The sequence below is a fragment of the Antrostomus carolinensis genome, unplaced genomic scaffold (genome assembly GCF_000700745.2).
Source record: "Antrostomus carolinensis isolate BGI_N321 unplaced genomic scaffold, ASM70074v2 scaffold48070, whole genome shotgun sequence".
Classification (NCBI taxonomy): Eukaryota; Metazoa; Chordata; class Aves; order Caprimulgiformes; family Caprimulgidae; genus Antrostomus; species Antrostomus carolinensis.
The window spans coordinates 13,401-37,112 of NW_010288609.1; the positions used below are offsets into that span (position 1 = coordinate 13,401).

Consider the following 23,712-nt stretch of genomic DNA (forward strand, 5'->3'; position numbering starts at 1 on the left):
TTCCATTTGGCAGTAAAAGCCTCCACTGTACTGCCATGAGAGCTCATTTGGTGATTACTGAGCACTGTGCTTTCTTTTAACATGTTTTAATGTGCAAATGAATTGTATTCAGAAATATCCAGACTGTATTCCCCTCTTGATCAGCACCGCTAACTGGTTCATACAAGTAGCAGCCTAACAGAAAGCTTGCTGCAAGTGTGAAAGGGAATTTAGAGGATGTTCCTCAGAACTGTAACAATTTCTTTTTACTGTCCTTGATCTTTATCGTCACTTCCTGCTGTTCTCTGAGCTTTCTAATGCTGCTGTTCTCTTTGTGCAGGTGACTGTTCGGGTTTTTGTCTGTTACATTCTCCTTGCTGTTTCTGGGAGAACAAAAAGTCTTTTTAAAAGAGACTGGAGGGTTTGAAAGAGGAAGTCAAAGCCAGATTATTTTTAGCTACCATTTCTCTTGCAGAAACACAGCTGCTGTTGAGACAAGGAAGCGACTGATGGGCATTACTGGATACCATGTCAATACTGTGGTTCTGAGAGTTGCGGAGTTATGCAGGAGTCCGGTTTATAGTGTGCCCTTAATGTGCCTGCAGCTAGGACAGTCCCTCTTCTGTAAAAGCCCCCCTGTGCTTTGGGTGGTGGTGAAGCTGCCAGGTGTCCAACTGCTCAGCTGATACTGGGTGTGAGAGCGATGATGGTCTCAGTGCTGGAGGTCTCCTTGCTGTCACACCGACACAACAATTTAGAGAGTGGCCTTCTCTTAGAGGCACCTTTAAAGAGCAAAGCAGCAGTCAGCTCCCCTGCGCTGCTGCCAGTCAGCACAAGAACAGAGACGTGCTGCAGCCAAGGTCCTCCTATTCCCTCTCTGTCCTCTTTCCTGTCCCTCCTTTTACCCTTTTCATAATACCACTAGTGCATATCTATCAGACTCTTTCATAGCACTTTTTAAAATTATTTGAAAGCATTACAGTATTCCTTTTCTGGTATGATGGTTGTGAAATCTATACTGGTATGGTTCATGAGCTCTGATGTTCCCTCTCCTATGAAACTGTAGATGCACAATGCATAGCATGTTCTCTTTGCATCCAAATATAGTGCCAAGTGCCACACATAAAGCACGTATAAGGCAGCTGTTGGCAAGGTATGAAGGCTGCGGCTGTGCCTGTCCACAAGGTCACTTTCTCAACCCAGAGAAAATTGTTCTGTCTGCTTGCTAATATCTCCCACCCCTGTGTGTTATTGTTCCCTTTAAAGCAGTTTGCTCTAATATGCTGCACTTTATCAATTTGTAGGAAATTCCCTGCCCTTACAATTACAGGACAAGACTTGGCAGCTGTTGCAAAGGGAGTAGCCCCCCGTGCATCACTCCTGGTCAGAAATGGCCCAAGCAAAATGTCACGTTAGGCCCTTGCAGTCAGTAATTACTTGCTAAATGAATTCCTCTCTTCTCACGGCTTTTTTCCAACATGGTCAAATTCTGCCAAGTCCTTTACCTCTTCCTCTTTTTAAAAAACAGTATTTAATTGGTCTGTTATCTTCAACATTCTTCTTTCCACTGTCACAATTAAGTTATAATCATCACAGTTATTTGAAAAGCAGGGTCTTACTTTCTGAGAGTTTGGGGAAGCTACAAATCTATTTCTCCTTTTTTTTTTTTTTTTAATAGCAATATTGTCTAAAATTTGAAAGCTGAGTCTGAGGAAGACCAGAAAAACATCATCTCCCTTTGTCTGTATTCTGATTCTTTACTTCCAAATGAGAAGAGCATTTCCTTCCATTCCAGGAATGGGTTTTGGCCCAAAAGTAATATGGGAAGTTAATTGACTGTAAACGTGCATGTGAACAGTGTAACCATCTCTGGCTCAGTAGGCAGCAGGATGAATGGAGCGGTAGAGAGAAGGTTCTGCTCTACTCTCTCACCTTCACCTTGGGGACAGCTTACACAGGCAATGGATTGGCTTCTGCAGCACCTACCAGGTGCTTGGGGGCATCAGCCAGGAGGGCCCATCCATGTCCTGTTCCATCACACTGAAGGTGTCCATACACCTTCATCTCTGCAGTGTATGGACAGCAGCTTCGCCGGGGGCAGTGAAGAGGGCAGTGACTGTGATTAGCCCACTGGCAGCCTGCAAAGGCAGTCTCCATTGCAATAATGGGCAGACTGATTTAATAAGTAGCTTTCATTCCTAGGAAAGGCTGTGTTCTTTTTAATATGAAAATGTAACTAGGTCATTACATTCTTTTTTGCTTAGCCCCTATAATTAGGGAATTTTTTGATTTAGTGATGTTCCTTTGGATCCCAGATGTATATTTAACTTACTCCCAGAATAAAATTACCTGGTAGATGCTGTAAATTTGGGGAATGCAACTGTGACCTCAAACACCTGGAGAGCCCAAGGGGAGTGCCATGAAGACTGTAAGTGGCCCTTGGTCTCCATGTGAGAGTTTCATTGCTGATGAAGGCTGCTGGTGAGTACTGGAGACTACTGTTGTATTTGTATGCTGCATTCACAGGTCTCCGTTAAAGCAACAGCCAGCAGTTATAACTGCTTATTGTCAGTTGATCTGCTGATAAGGCAACAACAAATGTCTTGGCATTGGCAGGCTTGCACTCATCTCAAGATGTTCTCTTCCCCTTTTCAGATAATTGCTATAATCCAGTTGCCCCTCTATAAACACTCTGCAGTACTTCCTATGTTGAGGATGCCCCTGACTTTGTAGCAGCTAAATCGTACCAGAAAAGGGAGGGAAGGCTTATCGTTTGCACTGCTCTCTGATTCAAGGGTAGAATTGCCTTGTCTTGTACTGATGGACTGCAGCAGGAGGAAGGAAGTGAAGAGTAAGGAACTTGTAGCTGAGTTTTTTTCCCAGCTGGTGACCTAACCATAGGGAGAAGTGTGGAAGCGAGTGTGTGCCTGGGTGTAGCAACCCTGTTTCACAAGGATACTCCTCTTCTACTCCCTCCTCCCTTCTGTATAAATATCCCATGCCAGTTTACCTGGGCTTCTCTACCTGGAAATATGTGTAATCTAGAAGATTTGGAAATATTGAAGGAGTACAAGGCCATTAAAACAAGCTCTTGTCTTTTCCAGTCAGACTGAGAGGTAGCAGAAGCTCCCCTCTACTCAGGCACTCTGGTTTCTGCTGTTAGGTTACCCCCTGCACCAAAGTTTTCTCTACTCCCTTCTTTTTCTAGTTCCTCTGATATTGTTTGGTTTGGGGTTGTGTTTTCAGCTCTGAAGTAGGCAGATAGGAGAGGTACTTGTCCTCACTCATTTTTTTAATTTTCTGTTCTCTCCCTTCTTTGATTTGTCTGATTTTTTTACTGTCACTTTATCTCTCCCTCCTCTTCCCTCCCCACCATCTTTCCTGCTTGTCTTCTAGTATCTCTTACCTCTGTTACTTCAATGTTCCTATTCCAGACTGGCCTCCCTGTGCACCTCCGTTCACCAGGACCTGGGCTACAGATGCCTGTCCCCACAGGCAAGCATTTCCTCACCTGCTATCAGGACTGAATGTTTACCTTTCCTTTTGCCCCCCCAGGTCCATGAGGGACTCCTCCAGCTCTCTCTGGCAGGCAGCAATGGGATGTGTGCCCCTTTCATGGTTCTCTCCACTGCTCATTTGTTGTGAGCCTGGCAGAGGTGAACTGCTGTCCTGGTGTGTAGTTTGCGCTGGATCTTGAAGGGAACATGGCAGGCTTCAACTCAATGCAGCTGAGTGTTTGCATGTCTGTAATAAAACTACATAACAACTAACCCCAGCTCATGTTGTTTCTTATTTGATTGTCATAGATCAGTCATATACCAGCTGATCTAGTAAGTGCCATTTATACATATATTTATGTATGTACATATACATATGGGGCCAGGTGTGTGTGCATGCACTCAGGTACATGTGTATGTCTCTTCTTTCTCAGCCTGCTATGAATGGTGGGGTTCAATCTCAGAATCACAAAACAGTTTATATCCTAATTATAGCTGAGATATGAGTTGAGATTTTTGATCCTACAACTTGAAACATTTAATAGGTTTCCTTTCTAGAGACAGCTGTGTGTTTTCCAGGAAGCAGATGGTTGGCTGTTGTATGTACACAAATGGCAGGGTTCTAACTTCAGAAGTATTTATATTGAGATTTCTAGCCAGAAAGAGGGGGTTTTTGTCACTTTTTCAGCTCTGTTCAACTTAGAATCAGGGTTCTGTACTCCTGATAAAAGCAAGATTTTAAAAAAAAAAAAAAAGACAACTTTAAATAGGAAAAAATGTACCTGCAATAGTTAATAAACACTGACAGATTTACATGTGTGTTGGAAAGCAGGTAATCTGAATCTATATAGAATAGTACAGCCAGTCAAGACAAATCAGTTGTACTGACCCTGAAGGTGACATTTCTTCTCTGTTTTAGATATTGTCTAATGAGTTTAGCTAGTGCTTTTTATCTGTGTGACGTTTGTTGCACATGGAGCATGATCAGCAGCTGAGGAGGATTGCAGTTGGACTGTCCTGGGCAGCTATCAGAATTGAACAGAAACAGGATGTCAAAGAATCAGATGCTAAAATGATAGTAAGATGTTTGTGCACTTGAAATACCCTGTTTCTTGGTAGGAGGCTCCAGGCCCTCTAAACTGCTGGGATATAGCCCAGGATTAGCAAGGTCCATGTTATCAGCAAGAAGATGTATTTTAAATGGCAATTTTACAGTCTGCTAGCTGCTGCTCTTTTTCATCAAGTGTGATTTCATCAGCAAAGCATCACAGCTGCTTCTGAGTAAAACACAGTAAGCAACTTGAGTAGCTGCTCAGACAGGAACTGGGGAAAAAACAAAAAATCTGTCTTAATTAAAATAATGCAAGTCCATTGTGGAGACTGAATCTAATGAAACCAATGGGAATTTGGTCAGGTTTCAGGCCCAAGTAAGTCTGGCAAAGTCCCATTTTCAAAAATGATTTATGCCATTGTTATCTGAATCTAATTACCATATGGAAAATTTGGGCTTCTTCCGATTGCCTAAGTACTTTCTTTAGAAGCAATCTGCCCATGTAAGTGACTCAGATTTGCAGTGCTAGATGGAGCTGTGATGAGATGCCTTTAAAGACTTGCTGAATGTCTGCATGTCTGTGGAGTTTTATAGAAACCGCATTGCGTGAGTGTACAAGTGTGCTTGTTGCCACGGAAAAGTCTAAATAAACAACTGGTTGCTGCTTTGTGTCATCATTCTGCCATGAAGGTTAGTCCACTACTACCTTGCAAGCCCACAGATGAAGCGTAAGTAGTAACAATAGGAAACCTCCACCTAATGCAGTGCATTTCTCATAAGGTAGAGAGAAAATGGGTTCTGAAGATTGGCCTTGTTTTAGAAAGAGGTAAATATTGAAATGTTCAGTAAGATCTTTTTTAATCTATTTTTAATAATTGGTAGTGAACTGTCATTTGGAAGAAGACTGGTCACTTTTTGAGGTAAAATTGGCTGAACTAAAACATTGCTTTTACTTATAGTATTTGCATTTATATATAAGTAGTAAATGGTTTCATTTCTTATTTGGTAAACAGTCAAATGCTAATTAGTTTTTTGATGTTGCTCTTTATTTTCCCTTAAAAGATATATTAATAAATTACAAGCACCTAAAATTAGCAGAAATAGCAAAATGGAAGCCCACAGACAAGTACAATACAATCTAACAAGGTAAGAAAGAACATCCCCAGCAAAAGCTGAAAGTATTGTAAATAAAACTTCCAGAAATGGCTAGTGTCCAGAAAACAACATATGTGGGACAGATTGACTTTGTGGTTTCTTTCATCCTGTTGTTTTTCAGGAGATATCTCAGGCTTGTGAACAGTGTCTTCCCTTTGCATCTGTTCCCTCCTGCTCACCAAGGCAAGTTCCTGTCTTGCAAAGCACCTCAAAATGTCACACAGTGCAGGACACATTCCTCATTTTCGGTGCCTGTGGATGTAATGATTGTACCCAGAGGAATGCTGCAGGTCTGCCTAAATTTGGGAGGCAGAAAGGCAACTGAATTGCAGTTTTCAGAAGTACCTCTGGGCACTTCCCATTGGATTTGCACTTTCACCTGGAGTCTGTGAAAATGACGCCCGGAGAAAATGAGAGCAGTTGGTTAGGAGTTGTCAGAAGATGAGCAGGATTCCTGTTGCAAATGTGGTAGCTGCAGTTGGCAAGATGAGAATTGTTGGGTGCGTAGTTTTATCTCTGTGTTCAAAGCTATCACCTGGGGTAACTAGAGTCAGATATGCATTGTCTGCCTGTCTAGCTTTCTCCCTGCCCCTCCTGAAAGCAATAGGGTTACTTTGGTTGACTCCCACCTGCTCAGAAGTCATGATGAGATTATTAGACTAAAGAAAACTATTTAATTAAACTTAGAGAGATAGCCCAAAACCTCAAACACCTCAGTGATTAATATGTAAGTAATTATATAGCAACTGTATAGTCCGACAAGTAGCAGCAGCAGCCATGCAGTTAGAATACATGCAGAGAAATTAGTCAACAGCTGTAACTATTCATACCACAAAGCAGCTATGATAGATACTTTTTTTTTTTTCTTTTTTTCATTTCCTTCATGAAGAAATCAATGTCTGACTGATTCCCTATTCAGTTACTGGGTCAGAACCTCAGCTCTGTAGATCAGTGTGGCATCAAGGGGTCATGACAGGTTATGTCAATGAAACATCTGGTCTCGTGCCTGTATATTCATTTTACTGAAGGAACATTAATAGATAGAATATACAGAGTTGCTGATTTTTCATGTCAAAAGCATGTTGCAGACATTATTGAATTAATTGTTTCATTAAGAGGTCTGGGAATAGCTAGTTTAAAAATTAATTTACTATAATTTTTCCAGCTGGGGTTTTCAAAAGAGCATAGGGGATTTCAATCTACAAATCACACTGAGATTCAGGGACAGACTTTGATTTCTGAATTCCTGAGAGTCCTTCAGAAATCCCAGCCTCAAGAGTTCATAGAAGGAAAAGTAGTCAGCAATGGAAGAGGCCAATAAGGAGTACACCTTGATAGAGAAGCCATACTGTTAAGTTTATCAAGAAGGTGTGAGTATAGCCAAGAAGTTTAGTTTCCTTGGGCAGCTGCCAGTCCAAACTGCCGCTCCTCTTTTAGCACGTGGCCTTGTGCTTCTAAGAACTTCTTCCTGCCAAGCGTGCAAGCGCAGGAGCCATAGGGAGTTTCCACTGGAACCAGAACCTGATAGGGATGAGCACAAACACAGAGGTCATTTCTGAGACAGGGATGTGCCAGTGCCATGACAGCAGAAACTGCATCCATTCACCTTCTCTCAAAATCCTGCCCAGCCCTTCCCTTTCCTTATGAATATCAATGGTAGATTTTGCTGTTATCTCAAGTGAAAGTGGATCTACAATGTTGACCTGAAAGAGGGCAAGGGTAGGGTAGGATGGCAGCAAAGTCACAAGACTTAGGGAGGGAGACTAGAGCATAAACAAAGACCATTGTTGCGAAATGGAATAACCCAGTTTCTCTGTCATGTGAGGATAATGTAACAGACTTTCAGCTGGGCCTGGCTGTCAGCTAGAGCAGCTGTGGAGGGAGGAGAAAATATATCTCATCCCCTACATCTCTCACTCTCTGCCTGATCCCAGGCTTCTACTTTGTGTACTGTTGGACCAACCTGCTTTGGCTCCCAACGGCTACAGAAATATCCCTTCACTGCTCCCTTGGAGTGCCGGTCTTCTGTCACCGAGAGTTAGCCTGTGGCCTAGCTAACCTGCTTGTAACCCCACTGCACCAAGGATGCTCCCTGGCCTCAGTGGTGCTGCCAAATGGGGCAGAAAGAAGAACCATAGTGGGCTGGCTTTTCACACTACCTAGGGGAAAGGATGCCCTGGTGCATTCTGCTTGGTTAAAACAGCACAGGTTGGCATTATCACTAAAAGTCAAATTCAGTGGAGAAAACAGGAATGATTTTGCAGAGGTAGTCTCTGTTACAGATCCCTTTGATCTCCAAAGCATTCCACTGTGCTGCTTTAGCTTTTGTCAATAACACAAGAAGGCAATTATCCTTCTGTAATCATTGTAAATCTCTTTTAGAGGTAAGGTAGAGCTTTCACTGGAGCTGGGGGAGATAATTTGCTTTCACTCTGTTCTTTGCAGAACTGCTGCTACACTTTAAGGATGAGCATTTCTAAAGAGTCCAGGCAAGTTGTATTTGGAGCATTTACTTACTTCTTTGTCGTTGGTCAAGCCTAGATTCTTCATGTCTACAACATTATAAAAAGTGTTGTTCAAGACCACTTCTATGATCTGTACCTAAAACCACGAAAACAAATGAGACAATGAATGAGGGAACCTTCTCAGCCAACAGCCTGGCAATAGTTTCACTCATTGTAAAGAATCACAGAATCACAGAATGTTGGGGATTGGAAGGGACCTCGAAGGATCATCTAGTCCAATCCCCCTGCCGGAGCAGGAACATCTAGATGAGATTACACAGGAAGGCGTTCAGGCGGGTCTTGAATGTCTCCAGAGAAGGAGACTCCACACCCTCCCTGGGCAGCCTGTTCCAGCGCTCTGTCACCCTTATTGTAAAGAAGTTTCTTCTCAAGTTTAAATGGAACCTCCTGTGTTCCAGCTTGCCCCTTGTCCTATCATTGGTTGTCACCAAGAAGAGTCTAGCTCCATCCTCATGACACTCATCCTTTATATATTTATAAACATTAATGAGGTCACTCCCCAGTCTCCTCCAAGCTAAAGAGACCCAGCTCCCTCAGCTTTTCCTCACAAGGGAGATGCTCCACTCTCTTAATCTTCTTTGTGGCTCTGCGCTGGACTCTCTCAAGCAATGCAAGCCCTCCACATCCCTGTATGTACAGTTGGTAAAATGCAATCTATTGAACATGCAGACAACGTTGCAGCACCCACCATTTCACTTTTACTCACATCCTGCCAAACACTGAGTGATATTCTACCCCATTATGTTCACGGCTGAAAAGCAGCATGTGAACTTCTCAGTGTTCGTATTTTTTTTCAGATCATCTAGCTGTACCACCAAATAGTTTCCAGTCTTGCTTAGAACTGTCAGAGGAAATAATAGACTCATTTTGGTCTTCTCAGTGGTCTGATTAACCTTATTGCTTAAGTAAGACATCGACAGGAGGAAAGAAGATACCTGGGACACTTTGGAAAGGACAAGCATCTGGATACGGTTGACAGTCTTCTGATAAGAAGGTGAATATTCTCCACAGTCAGGTGGCCCAGCAAAGGCTTCAAGGATACATTCACGGATTTTGTTCCTAGAGGTAACACAGGTTCTTACAAAACCTTGTATCTGCTGTCTCTGTCCTAGATTCGTAATGTTTTGCTGTGGATTTTTTTTTCTCTGTCTTTTCTGACAAATACATAGCACATGGGATATCATAGAAGAACAATTTCTTTGTCCTGTCACCTCCAAATCCCCCCTCCAGCTCTATAATTCACAAACAGGTGTTTTGCTAGAAGTATTTGACAAACTAGTTTGTTCTCCTAAAGTGTTCTGTACTGAACTCTGAACTGTCCATTTAAATACTGTCTATAGATGCACCATCTATAGACAGAGAGGAGTACCCCCCGAGGCGTGCCTCTCGCCCCTGGAACCATGGGCTTAGCGCCGCCACCAAGATCTGTGAGAGTGCTTGGTGCACAGCAACTGCACATCTGGCCCTTACACCTGCTGTATTGTGTAGAGGGACTTTGGGATCATAGATTAGGTAATAAACATTGTTTGATTTGCCGTATACCATATGCAATCAAAGTCAAAATCTCTGCATTCGCCATATGACCATTTGCAGAAGAGCTCGCCACATAAAATCCTGTCGTTCCTTTCAGGAAGTGTGGTGTGTTCATTCTTATAGAAGCCTTCGAATCCAGACTGTGTTGTCTTCATAAGTTTCAGATCTTTAATTCCAGCAAAAACAACCAGAGGACCTGTGATCCAAAAATATGAGGCAGTATGAGCATCTTTTCAGACAGAGGGAAAGAAACCTCTGGAGGACACTTGCAGTGACAGCTCCAGAACCATGAAGCAGTCTCTCCAGGACTCACTCGTATGCTTCTATTTCAAGCATAGCTACTTTTAAAAATTATTTTCTGCACACTGATGTTAGCAGAAATGTAAGAAACAAGATGGAAACTACTGAAATTGGAGCTCAGTCTAGAAAGCAGAGAATCCCATCAAGTGGCCTGCAGCCAAGGAGAGGTAAGGACACCCTTTATCTCACCTCCTTGGAGCTGAGACATGGATCGGGTTGGCTCTCATTGATGTCAGTTCAGGGACTACTAATTGCTCTAAAGGGAAATGAAATGCTACTAGGGCTGGAGAGATTAATTTAGCCTTTTCTAACAATGTAGACAAGTGTAGAAACTCTGTACAAAGGACTTGGAGCCTCAGTCAGAAATTCGTTTTACATACCCAGCCTGTTCTGAGTTTTGCACCCGTAAGAATGAGCGGGCGAGGAGCCAATGCAAATCCTTGCAGTTCAGCTAATTACCAGGAACTGGCACTGATACAGATGCCACCCACCAGTTCAAACTGATGCTGGTTTTGCTCTTAGCCACTGTTTATAAAATGCGCTCTTGTAGATCACTGCTGCATGGGTGGATTATCATCTTCTAAAGACCAAACAGTTCTGTTCTGAACTTTTTCTTCTGACAAAACTTTCGGATGGCAAATAAACGATCTCAAGTGGTCAGTTATTTAGAGCACACCAAACTGATAACTGAAAATTTCACTGACCAGAGCTGCAAAAAAGCAGGTTCAGAAAAGAAAATCTTCATGGCGTGCAGGCTTATCCTGAGTCTGTACAGATAGTCAGTGGCTGAAGCCCATGCTGCTGTTTCTGTGCTGCTCTTGGTGCTCACACTAACTAGTTAAAAATTCATCCTTGAATATATCTGGCACATAGTAATCTTGCCTTTGACTGAGAAGACTGACAGACTTTGTCTTTGAGCTGTGTCTTTGCAGGAATTTATGCTGGAAATAATTCCACTGTGATGGATATTTCTAAATGACATAGTTGTTTCGAGGTTTGGTTTTTTTAAACTGCTCTGTCACTGGAAATTATCAAACCTGCAGTTTATCTTTTTTTACTCTTGTTTACATTCATTGTTGGTTTTGAAACTTCCAAAGAGGTGTATCTATAACTTTAGCTACAACCCCCTGTTATTTGCTAAAGCTTTTTAAAAAATCTAAAAAAGAGATTGTCCTTGGACAGGCTATTTTGAAGTTTGTTCAGATCTTGATTAATTCATTGTTTGGGTATAAGGCTGTAATACACAGGTATTAACGTAATGCAGATACTATCAGTGAACCTGGAGATATATGTGTCTCACATTCAAATAAATAGCCTCGTTTGAAAGAGCTCCTTGCAATGAATTTACTGAAAGCCTGGCTGACTGGCTGGCTCTGTAGTGATCAACCTGAAACTTGCACTGGAGAATATAAAACTGAGGCAAAGTTTTCAAGGTGAACAGCCCATGATGTGCTTTCAGTATGTTTTGTGCTTGTGCTGTCTTTGGTTGTCAAATGTTGACTCTGTTAAGTTACTTATCATGTATACAGTTTCCAAAAAACTCTTGAGCCTTTTATCAGCTGATATAATGGCAAAAAATAAACCTATAATTCTATTAAGCCTCACTGGGTTTCTTTTTATTATGAGAAAAGTGTTAAAAGATAGGATTAACTGAGAAATAAATTTCTGTGTCTGGCTGATAGGTGCATAGGAGGATGCTGAAAATAGAGAAGGTTCTTTTATAAGAAAAATAAAAGGGATTTGAAAATTTTCTCTTTTGTTGTTCACCTAGGCAGGGAATCCTGAAGAAACAGCTAAAGGACTAAGACTAAGAAGGAAAGGCAGTCTCTTCAGTAAGCCTTAAAGACTTTTTGTTTGAATAGAACCTGAAATGGCAGAATTGCACACTGAATTTTCAAAGTCATGAAAAATCTAGTTCAATCTGAACATTAAGAGTAGCAGCTTTTCAAGAAAGCATGAACTCTTTTTCTTTAATTTTTTTTTTTTATTCAGGTTTATTTCTTAACATTCTCCAGAAACCTCAATACTATTGAGGCTGCCAAAAAATACAGCAGTAGTTAACATTACTGGGAACATTAAAAAAGATTAGGCCAAGAGGCACTGGAGACCTGTACGGGCTCTCTCTTTGCTTTCGGCAGGAACACAGGGACAATGCTCAAATGAGCATTTCAGAACTTGTGTCCTGTCTGCAAGTGAAACTGCTCTTACCGCTGGTCCTAGCACTGACATGTTAGGAAAAGAGAGCAGGATGGGAAATAGTTCTAAGTGACATTAGGGCAGTAATAGATGCTGAACTAATGCCTGAAACCTCTAAACCCACTGTGTGAAATAATGTACTGGTCTCAGCTCAGTTCCCAGTAGCCTGAGAGGTGGGTTAAATGAAACACCAACACAGTGAGATTGAACTTACGCTTTTGTTGTGACTCACAGCAAGAATAGATAATTTTTACACTCCCTTTGCAATGCCAATTTGCAGACAGACAGCTGAGCTTGAAAGGCTGCGTCTTTTAAGTATGACAAAAGATTATATGAGAGTGAAGCCAAATGGTGTTTTGTTTACACATGATGTGCAAAAATAGTAAGCACATCCTGAAGTATTTTCATGTGGAAAATTGCACATAGACCTTAGCGCTCACAATGTTCAAGCCAGCCTGACTTGCAGCAATGCAATTGCATCTTTCTTAGAAATAAGACCAAGGTTCCAAGGCTTGATGACAGGGTTTTGAAAATAACTGCAAACTAGGCAGTTGGCCAACAGCAGTGTGGTTTCATGATATATCCTCTATAGGGTAATGATAATAGTGAAACTGATGAATATATTATAATGTAAAAAAGTAAGCAGACCATTCTCAGAAGGCTATTAAATCCTGTGACAATATGTAGCAGTTCTGGTGTATGCGCTGTTGTAACCAGAATATGTTCAGGATATACATACAAATGTGAGCTACATGAATTCTACAGCCATGTCTCTCATCACAGAGTGCAAAATTAGACCATAAAAATATTCTTTGTTTTAGGCCTCTGGAGAGGTTTGGCTATGCTGTAAGCCCTGTAACACCTTTTGCTATCTCTAAAGCCATTTTCATCTCTCATTAGCAGATATATTTACAGAGAAGTCAGGGAAGCTGCAAATTCTTTTCTCACCATTTCGGCACTGCTCAGCTTCACAAAAGCGGATCCCATCAGGAACGTATATAAACGAGTGGATGTGGGGAACACCGTGCTGCAATTCAGAGCAGACATGTAAGTAAAAGTGCAGTAAATAATATCTTAGCTTGAAAACAGGGACTAAGAGTGTGAGAAATGGCTCCAGCATAAACAAACTGAATGTGTTAGTATTTCAGATACCTCATGTAGACGTTGCCATGGTACTTCTTGAACGTAGGTTTTGACGTACGCCACTTGGCAAAATGTTGTCATGAAGTGTTTGCAGATATCTATAGCAAATTGTTCTAAAGTTGAGATCTAAGACAGAAACAGTATTATTAGAAAGAAGCAATTACCCTATGTACAAAAGTAGATTGTTCTGATTGTTGTAAATAGTTTGCTGTTAAAAATACAGATTTCTCTCAGTCCTGGTTTTGTGCTCTATGCCTAGTCATTTGATCAGCTTGCAACACATGCTGCAAATAGCAGCTACAGAGTCACATCAAAAATCTCCCATTCTGTGGTTTAGCAAGCTACAGTCCTTGGACTGAGAGACAGTGCTACAGAAGCCTTACACTTTGTGGATATAATGCTGAAATAATTATAGCAATATTCTGATAAAGCTTTACAGGCTAAAGATGGGCTTTCATTACTGAGGAAGAATTTGAGCTACAGATTGTCATTACAATAGATGCAGTTGAGGAAGGTAAGAGCACAGTTAACAGAATTAAGAGAAGTCTTACATACTTTGGCACCTTCTGTTTAAAAGTGCTGTATAGGAATAAAGTAGTATTATATGCTATTACATTAAAAAAAGATGGATCTTATATAACAAATCTACAAAAAATACTGCTAGGTCTGTGAGAAAAAAGGGCTTTGGAAAACTAAGGACGAGTCCACAGGATAAGCACTAGAGGAAAAATTCTCTCCCACATCACGCTGATGAGGGGAGAGATTTTTCTGATGCATTTTGAGAACAAAAAGTTAGCATAACAAACACTTCCAAATTAAATCATAAGGAACATCAAGGCTAGTTAAAATAAAAAAAAATTAAAATACCCCATTTTTTTTGGCCAAAACAAGGACAATATTCTTTATGGTGTCAGTAGGTATCACAAGAGAGTTGTTTCCATCCAGGTACTCATGAGCAGAAGTCAGACGGAGATGCGTGCACACTTCCACTTCTTTAACAAAGTGCTTCTTGCCTTCTCTACGTAGGCGAAGGAACTTAATTGTGTTCTTGCCATATTCGCAGTTGAGGACTTCTATATCCTTGATCTGCAGAGAAATTACATGATAGTTGTAGGGGAACTCAGTGGAGGCCTGAGTTATGCTCAGTCAATGAATGTAAACAATGTTTATGGCCTTTATTTTTGTGGTTACCTGTGATGAAAATATGTCCATTATACATTGCAAAGTCCTGATGGGAATTAAAAATGCTTTAGGAAAATATTACTACATTAGTAGCAGCTGTGATAGAATTTTAAAATTTTATAGGAGGGCAGATCATTTAACATGAGTAATAGTGAACTAGTCTCTCTTGTTTGTCATCTTTGGGTTAGTCCTGACTATATAGACCTTTACTCAGTCTTCCCTCCACCATCTACTTCTGAAGCCAGAGTGTTCCAGTGCTTCAGTCACTGCAGGTACAGCCACGCAGAGGGCAGGAGGCATTCACACCCGCACCCTCCATAGTCACTCTGCCAGGGCCAGCTCTGCCAGGCTGGGATGTGCCTCTCTAGATACAATTCCCAATTTTCTCTGGCACCAAGAACAAATTTCCACCACCTCCTGCTCCTCTGGCTCCCAGCTCTCACAGCCGCTGTCAGGCTCCACACGTGCGATGTGCTGAGCCCTCTCCATTTTCATCCAGACACTGGCACAACGCGGTCAGCATCCTGGATGGCAGAGCCCCTTGGTAGCAGGCAGAGCCCCCCGGTAGCAGGCAGAGCCCCCTGGTAGCAGGCAGAGCCCAGTGAGCACTGTGTCCCAGGGCTGCCCGCCATCACACACGCAGGGGTGCAAGGACTTGCTGCTTCAAGGCCAAGTGGAAACAAGCACTGAATATCAAAGCAATTCTTCCATGAGAGGCAGGAAGGTTGCTTTGTAAGCAGGCAGAAGTCCCAAAGAGAAAATGGAAACAGCTGTCACGTTCTTGGCATGTTCTGTGTTTTATTACCCCCTCTATGTATGTTGTAATTTCCAAGAGCAAGAAGAAAAGACAGACTGCGCTATGCTAAAATATCCAGAGCTTATTGGACTAGATTTTCCCTGAGGCTGAAATATCCCGTATTTGGTATCAACATCTTTTAATGTAGGATAATGGGGAGGGAGAAAGAATATTTTTCATACCAAAATATAAATGGAAGCTTTTTATATGTGAGTTGCTGAAAACATTATCAGATGTAAAATTGCTCAATTCAGACATGTTTGTTCCTAAAATAAATGCTAATGTATTTAAAAGATAATTTAAAAAAAAAAAAAACTAATTGTAAGTAAATTACTGTGGCTCAGAGAGCAGAGTGTTTTCTCTGACTGCCAGTCCCTGCAGGCTCAATCCCAACAGGCAAATGGAGGCCCCCACCGCCAGAGCCAGAACTGGGCAGGGCTCAGCACTTCGCCAGAAACCCTCTTTGCCGGAAGGGTGCTCGCTACGAGGGCTGGGTGGAGAGGTAGTGAGATGGAAATGATTTTGTTTTGCTTGACTGAACAGTGAGGTTTTTTTCAGATAGTTGTAAAAAACTCATACTTCAGTCATGCAGCACTAAAAAGAAAACAAAAAGAGTTTCAGTATCTGCAGCATGCAGCGCGTTTTGTGTTGGGTTTTTGTTTTGGTTTTGGTTTTTTAAAGCAGAATACCTTGAATATTTTAAATAGTCCAAATACTACCTCCTAAAATATAAAGGTAAGTTTTCTCGCAAACATAACTTGACAGCTATCATTTTGCCATTTTGTTGCCCAAAGAAACCCTGAGCATTTCCCAGCAGCTCCCGGGAGCCCTGCCCCGCTGCCAATGGCCGTCCCTGCAGCAGGAGCCCGACTTCCCAGACTGGCTCTGCCGTCCCGAGCAGCTGCCTGGGCTGTGCTTGCTGCGCCCTGCAGCAGGAGCTGACAGTTCATGCAACACAACTTCTCCTTTTAGAGCCGACTCCGTGCTCACCCTGTGCAGCCGAGAAACCAAAATGCCCGCAGGATCTGCATGGTGTCACCCTGCTTTGCTATGGCTTATCTCCTCCGCGCCCCTGTGGGCAGCTGAGATTTCCTGCAGGAATGAAGATGGGGAGACAGTCGATTGGTAAGTAAATACCATGCAGGGGAGAAACGCTGGGTGAGTAAATAATGCTTGAGATACTAAACCGCATGGAGTAGGTGGATCACTGAGGAGTAATGCATAGCAATCACTGTTTTAATCCTGTTTGCCTGTGAGTTGTAGCTGAATTTTGCATTTGGAAAACCTAGGATAAGTTACTGAAATGTGATTTCATTTCACTTCAACCAACCACCCTACTGTGCTATGACTAACTGCAGGATAATCACCAGTTTACACGGCGTTCATGTCTCATCATCAAAGGGAGTGAAACCTGTGTTCCGGTGCCAAGGCTGCGCTCGCCAGCGGCAGCCTGGCCCAGGCCAGGGCTCCGGCAGCAGCTCGCCTGGCTGAGGGAGCTGAGCCCAGTGGGAGAACATCCCTGTCTTCTCCCTTAGCCTGGCCACTCGTTCCCAAAGAGCAGCGTGGTGGGATCACTGAGGGGAGCGGAGGCTGAGCCGCCCCCGGGAGGGATGTGGGGGTGGCAGCGTGGGAAAGCACCGTCTGCGCCTTGTGACTGCGGAGGAGAAATGGTTCCCCACTGCCGGAGCTGCCGGCGCGTTGGAGCTGGTACTGTCCCGCTGCCAGCAGCAAGCCCGGGTTTGGGTATTAAATTATTAATTGGATTAATGTGCTTTGAAGATGAAAGATGCAAAGTAAAATGACATAATATCCAACCCAACTTTAAAAAGTGAAACCAGGGCTCTTAAAAAACAGCACAGAAGCCTCTCAGAGTTAAATATCAACTGAATTAAAAGAAAAGTGTCTTCCTCACAGAAGAATGATCAGTTTGGATACAAATGATAAAGAAGTAGGTGCTATTCTTGTACATTCCTTCCCTTGCACTCAGAGCTAACTGCAGGAAAGACAGAGGCTCCTCATGCTGCGGGCAGGCTGCTGAAGCAGGGGCATAAAGTCAGCTTTGCTCTCCCTTGGCATAGCATCAAATGTATGAGGGTCTGGCCATCCCTGTGACTTATCAGCCTTGCCAAGGCCCTTCTGGATAATGTGAGTTTTTCAGGAATCAGAATATTAGTTGGTGCAGCTACCCAACAACTTAAAGGTATGAGAAATTTCATTTCTTCACAAACTGCAATTATTCCTTGCAGAATGAGCCTGGGTGTACCAAAACATAAACCAAAACAAACCACAGACCAAAACCCAAACAAACAAACAAATGAACAAAAACATTTACCATCCATTTCAGAAATGAACACAATTTTTGTGTCCAGAGTCTCTGAGACGTTCTTTGAAAGCTGTGACTGGGAGTAATCCACCTGTGCTGCCATGCGTGTGAACACCAGCCACGCAGGACTCATTCCAGATGGGAGCAGGGGGTCTGCACAGGTACAACTATGTTCTCTTCTGCAAAGTTCAGCACAGAGGACATGGGGGATTTCCTTTCCAATGTGTCATGATCAAGCAGGGGTCATCCTAGTTTATTGACAAGAAATAGTCAACTTTTGCCTGTTTCTGGATTTGGTTGCTATGAAGCTGATAGGAGAAGCAGAACTGAAACTGCTGAGAAAAGCTTCCTCTTAACCAAAAGATGTTGATGCCCTTTCAAACAAACACAGCACTGCAGGTTTCAGTTAGCAAGAGCTTTTTGTGAGTTCATCCTGCAATATTCCGTAAGTACTCATTATTAGTATTCACACACCCTTTCATTTGCCACTAAACCGGAGGAATCACTTGCCTTATCTGACCTGATCCCATCTGTGCTCCCCAGCTGTGCCTGCAGTCCCTACCCACACACAGTGCTTGGGCTGGCAAAATGTTTTAATTCCACTCAGGAGCTCGTCCCACCATCATCACTGCACCTCACACAGGGGCTACAAAGCAAATGGCCATAGGACTGGCTCTCTGAGGAGGGCAGAAAGTCTTTCCTTTATTCATCCTAACTCACTGTATGTTGTAGGAAGCTTTTCATGCAAATAAAAGCCAAAACTCTGCTTTCTGAGAAGTGTTGAGTCAAGGTCTGAAGCCATGGGTGCACATTGTTTGGGTTTTTTTAGGGGGGCGAGAGGAGGAAGAAGTAAAGATGTGATTATTTGTAGTAAGTTTGTGTTCCGTCACAAGCAAACAGTGTGACAATGCTAATCGGGTATAAGCGGATTTGCTTTTCCTTGGTTCTCAGGAAAATAACTTTCAGTCTACTCCCACAAATGCCCAAGCTCTTGAGAAACTTCCTGTGCACAAATAGCAGTGAAGACTTTTATAGAACTTTAATTGCTAATACACTCAGTGACTTTCTGGAAAGGGCCAAAACATGTATCCACTGGGAACTGGCAAACAATTTACTGATAGCTTAACTACAGGCATTTCTGTAAGCGTACCTGCTAACACGTATGTGTCAGATGCGAGGCTGTGAACACCCCCAGAGCATAAATCTTCCAATACATTTCAAAACAGTATGGAAAGGCTTCGTATACTGATTCCTGGATCATCTCATTCTACAGTAACTACTGCTATTCCTCTCCTTTCCAAATCTTCAAGTAAAGGGATTGTTGTGATTCTTCGTGCATGGACAGCTCTCCCCAGCCTTGCTATAGAAATCACTTCCTTCTCTGTGATCTGTCATCAGCAACAATTTCTCCTGAAATATCTCCTGAGGAACATCACTCAGTCACTGGCAATGCAGGTGGATTATCAGGATCCTCAGTGGTGTGGGTTTCTCTTCTGCCTGTACATGTATGTTTCCCATGGATTAAATATTCCTCTGGCAAAATGCTTTCCTGCCACTTCTTACCTGCTTTTGGAGATGCCTTTTTTGACCAACTTGAGACTTTAAATGAACTGGGCAAAGCTCACTCCAGGTACTTGAAGGGTTGAGCACAGTCAGGCTGCATTTTTGGTAAATAGTATAGGATTGAAAATAATGCCACTCAGTTCTTATTATTGACATAAATAACAAATTACTCAAGTACAGCACTCAAAGAAAGTGGCTCAATTAATTATATTGCAATTAATACCATGGACTTGTGCACTGGGAAAATCTGTTTACTTCATCAGGGATGTTAATATAAACTGAGCCATTTACTGACAATACTGATTACTCAAGATTTCTGTTTCTAGCTAATGGTTTGCAAATATCCAGTCTGCAACAGTTCAGCAGAGTGTGAGTGTGTTATGGAAAGTAGGATTGGAACATTATCGCATGTCTTTATACTTATTTTGTGGTTTTAGTATGTATAAAATTAACATTATGTATTTTTATAATTTTCATACATAATTTTATCTATTTAATACAAAGTTATATTTATATAGTATAAAAGTGTATTGGTAAGAGGTGCCCAGGTTGACCATGAGAATGTCAGACTGAATTTCAGACCTCAGGTTCTCTACCAGAACCAGGAACAATAGAGATTTTGGTCCTGTTTAGGACTCCAAACCAGGGCTACCTCAAATTCTTTTGGGGTACCAACAGCAGTCTGGCCACAGCAACAAGAGTTTGGTGCTGAATCAGCCTCCCTCACATGCTAAGAAGCAGGACAGATTTGTTTTTTGCAGCAGGTACTGTGCTGCCGAGCTGCTGCTGGGTCACCTCCTTGAGGCTGACGTCCACACCGCACACTGGCAGCACTGGTCCTCTCCAGCCTGGACATCCCTGGAGTCACCCTTCCCTTAAATCCTCAGGTGGGAAGGAGATACTGATTTACACATTCAAACAGGATGGTTGTAAAAAAACAATTACTCTTCACTGTTGCAGGTTTGCTCTTTACAAGTTGCCAAAACATGCCAAAGGAGAGATTCCCACACTGGGGCTGGAATACATGTACATGGACACCCTGGCTCCACAGTGGCAGCTCAGTAAATACCTCATCAACATGACAGAGAGTGCTCTGGGAAAAACACTGAAGCAGCTGTATGAGACCTACGAATCCGAGGCAAGTGACATTTAATTATCATTTTGTTGGTACACTTACTTGACATTACAAACAAATGAAATTAAACCAGCCAGAATAGGCACATAGCGGTATGGCTGGACCTGACCAACTAGATCTACTAAAACACATGAAGGGGAGCATTTTGACACCTGGGCAGATTATTTGCAGGTTTGACTACAATTATAAATTATCCTCAAACTTCTAATTGCTACTCAAACCTTTCACACACTTACAAGTATTGCCCATCAAAAAAATGAGCACTGGAACATAGTCCCTTTGGCTTCTTCTCTGCAATTCATGTTGAGCAATGTCTGAAGCTGTGATCTGGCTGTGAACTGAGGCCAGGGCCAGTGGTGACTATTACAGACACTTGTCCTAAGCCCTCCCATGTCCATGTGTTTCACACTCTGTCTCAAATAAAATCCGGGTTTTGCTCTCCCCCCCGAAATCACTGCGACTGCTTCAGCAGTGATACGCTGCTTGTTACACCTTTTTTTTCACCTCCCCCAGGGCCAAACACCTCATTTATATTTGTGTGAAGTAATTATAAAATGCCACAAGATCTGCCTATAGTTATTTTTTTACCATCTACATATTCTTGGGAGTCTGGGTGTGTCTCTGCATTTCTGCTGTGGGTTAGTGGTTGGGTGTTATTAATTTATATGTAGAAGAGATTCCCAGAAGTCAGTCAAATATTGGCAGTCCAATCACCTGTCCTATTCCAGGTCTTACTGTAATTGTAATAAACTGTTTACAAACTCAAAGGACATCAGAAGGAGAAATATGTCCCAATTCCTTTGAAGTTCTCTATTCAGGGGAAATAAGGTGTGGCTATATGCAAATATTTTGCAAAAAAACCCATTAATTGCTTGTCCTTCATAAGAGCACTTGTCATGTCTATTTTTCATCAGCAAACATTTTCACTGGATCTGGTTGCTAAATCAAAGAGGAAAATAAAAGAGGGGGGGAACTTCTTTGCAAGCGAGTGCTCAATAAACTGATGTAAATTGTCTCAGTGAGCTTATCGACCTCTTGAGGAAGGGCTACAGCAATGACTGAGAGAACTTCCACTTTATATTAACCAGGATCCTAACGCTGAGTCTTCAGGTTTATTTTACTGTAACTTCTGCAGAGACTGTGTCAGCTGAATTGGGAGAAGGATTAGGCTTGTGATGTTCACACGGAGAAGTCCTGAATTCTTTCTTCTGTTCCCAGCAGAAGATGTTTGCTTAAATGCCTTCCTTTTACTGCATGTTATGTTTCAGAAATGTGTGTTTTCCTGCAGAGGAACAGTATTGCATATGCGATATACAACGATGAAGTCCCTGAATCAGACTCCAATGCGTGGAAAAGAGGACATACCAAAGGTACAGGGAGAGTCCCAAGCTACTTTTTTCTCCTTTCTGAAGTTGTGGATAGCATCTACTTGTCTGTTTGTCTCTCTGCATATCTAAAATGCCCACCTAAAGCAAAACTGGAGAATGATTTACATGATGTGTGGTTTGTTGCGTAGTTTATGTATGCTGCAGCTTCTGTTTTGGTTTTGCTATGCCTGTGCTGTGTTGAAGAACTCTTGGGGCTTATGGACCCTTTGTTTTCAGGAGTTGAAACTCATACAGCTCCTTTCAGCAAGTACAGACCACATTGTCCTGAGCCTAACCGCAACAGTGTACGGAAAGGCATCCTAAACATAAAACCCTCCAAACTCTCTCTGGGGCAAGAAACTGCTGCCAAAATCATGGAAGTGCTAAAATATGCAGTTAAAGTAAAGCAAGACTTCAAATAACTGTAAACTTCAGTGGAGGTCTAAATGCTCCCTGGAGGAAGCAGATGGGGTTTGCCCAGCCTGACTGTGAGATGAAGATACTTGGCAGGGCTGAGTTTCCAGGCTGCAGCGATGGGGACAGCCTGGGAGTTGTGCTCCTCCCTGGAGCACTCCGCTGCAGGGGAGGTACAACCCAGCTCACTGCTGCTTCCCTGAGGAGGAGAATTTGGTCTAGGGAGGAAGACATGGTGTTGACAGAGTCTGTTTCCCCTTATGCAGTGAATGTATGAAGGGAAGGAAAATGAGCAGTGGAGAGCAGGTCACAGCCACTGAATCATCAGATCTTTTAAAAATAACATTTGAGCAGAGAAAGTGAAAAGGCTTTGAAAAGATACTTTTTTTCCAAAAGAAAAGTGGTAAAGTGGTGACAGTTTGAGTTAGGTTATGCAGGAGAGAAATAATGCATTTTTAATACATTATTAGTGTCTCCTATAATCCATTAATCTACTCTTTACTGTAGACATTAATACGTTGAAGTGTGTGTGCGGCAGCAAATCCAAAATAGGACACAGCTGTGTCATCTCAGGGCTTTTCCCCCCTTAATTAATTTGCAATATCTTTTCTTTGACAGGCTTTCTGCTCTTGGACAAATCACAAGGCTTCTGGGTGATTCACAGCGTGCCCCTGTTCCCTCCCATCCCTGAAGCTGGTTACAGTTATCCAGCTACTGGGGAGTCCTACGGACAGACGGCCATCTGTATAACCTTCAAATACGACCAGTTCACAGAAATAGGTATGACAAGCTTCTCCCTAAGAAAGCCTTTGCCCCACCACGTCTCTCTGACTCCTTTTCTTAAGGCTTTGCCTCAAAAATTGCTTGTTCTTGTCCTTCATTGTCAGATTTGGGAAACCAAGTGGGGCCTGGAAACAGCATTCTTGGCTTCGGTTATGTATATCCAATGATTTCCTGTGCGAGTGTGGGAAATTCACTCTTGCACTCTGTCTCCATCTCCCCATGGGGACTACTGGGATAAGAATAGTCACAAATGCATATCAAAAGTAAACTCAGTCCATGCATACAAAATGCTTTGGAAATATAAAGTTAATAATTTTTAACAGTAATAGCTTTTTCCGCTGCAATCATCTGCAGTTCTAAAAATGTAAGGCAGCCACTGCTTGAGCTGAAGTGGTAGCCTTGACACATCAGAAATATGAAGTATGGAATAAATACCACCCAGGATTTCCCCAGGAACCTTTTGGCACATAAAATACCAATACTAAAAAAAAACCAAAACAAAACTTCTATACCCATAAGATTCAGAACAATCTGACAGTGATATCTGGTCTGGAGTCCTGAAAAGGGACCATCAAAAGCCATTATAAGAAATCATACTGCTATGTTCCTTAATGCTTTTCACACTGTTTTTCACTCTTTTTCTCAGTTACAAACCTCAAATGGTATTAATGAAACACATAAGCTGTGCAAATGGCCAGGCTGGCCACACCCCAGAGCTATCTAAATCAGGTTCATGTTTGCAGATGCACGTCTATGCATGCATTTAGGGA

General features: G+C 42.3%; 2 protein-coding genes across 2 annotated transcripts in view; one reads left to right on the forward strand and one right to left on the reverse strand.

Annotated features, from left to right (window-relative positions):
• Window positions 1-7,071: 7,071 nt before the first annotated feature.
• LOC104524358 (uricase) lies at window positions 7,072-15,050 on the reverse strand. The gene is made up of 8 exons (XM_029084760.1): window positions 14,976-15,050; window positions 14,247-14,510; window positions 13,389-13,505; window positions 13,185-13,263; window positions 9,750-9,936; window positions 9,143-9,266; window positions 8,200-8,283; window positions 7,072-7,203 (listed from the first exon to the last, which is right to left on the reverse strand). Exons 1-8 carry the CDS (start codon window positions 15,048-15,050, stop codon window positions 7,072-7,074), a joined length of 1,062 nt encoding a protein of 353 aa, XP_028940593.1.
• Window positions 15,051-16,369: 1,319 nt separating this feature from the next.
• DNASE2B (deoxyribonuclease 2 beta) overlaps window positions 16,370-23,712 on the forward strand; it is a 9,146-nt gene continuing 1,803 nt past the window's right edge. Inside the window, exons 1-4 of the mRNA XM_010167193.1 lie at window positions 16,370-16,482; window positions 20,204-20,381; window positions 21,667-21,748; window positions 22,778-22,939. Coding sequence (XP_010165495.1) covers window positions 16,370-16,482; window positions 20,204-20,381; window positions 21,667-21,748; window positions 22,778-22,939 — 535 coding nt within the window. The remainder of the gene's footprint in view (window positions 16,483-20,203; window positions 20,382-21,666; window positions 21,749-22,777; window positions 22,940-23,712) is intronic.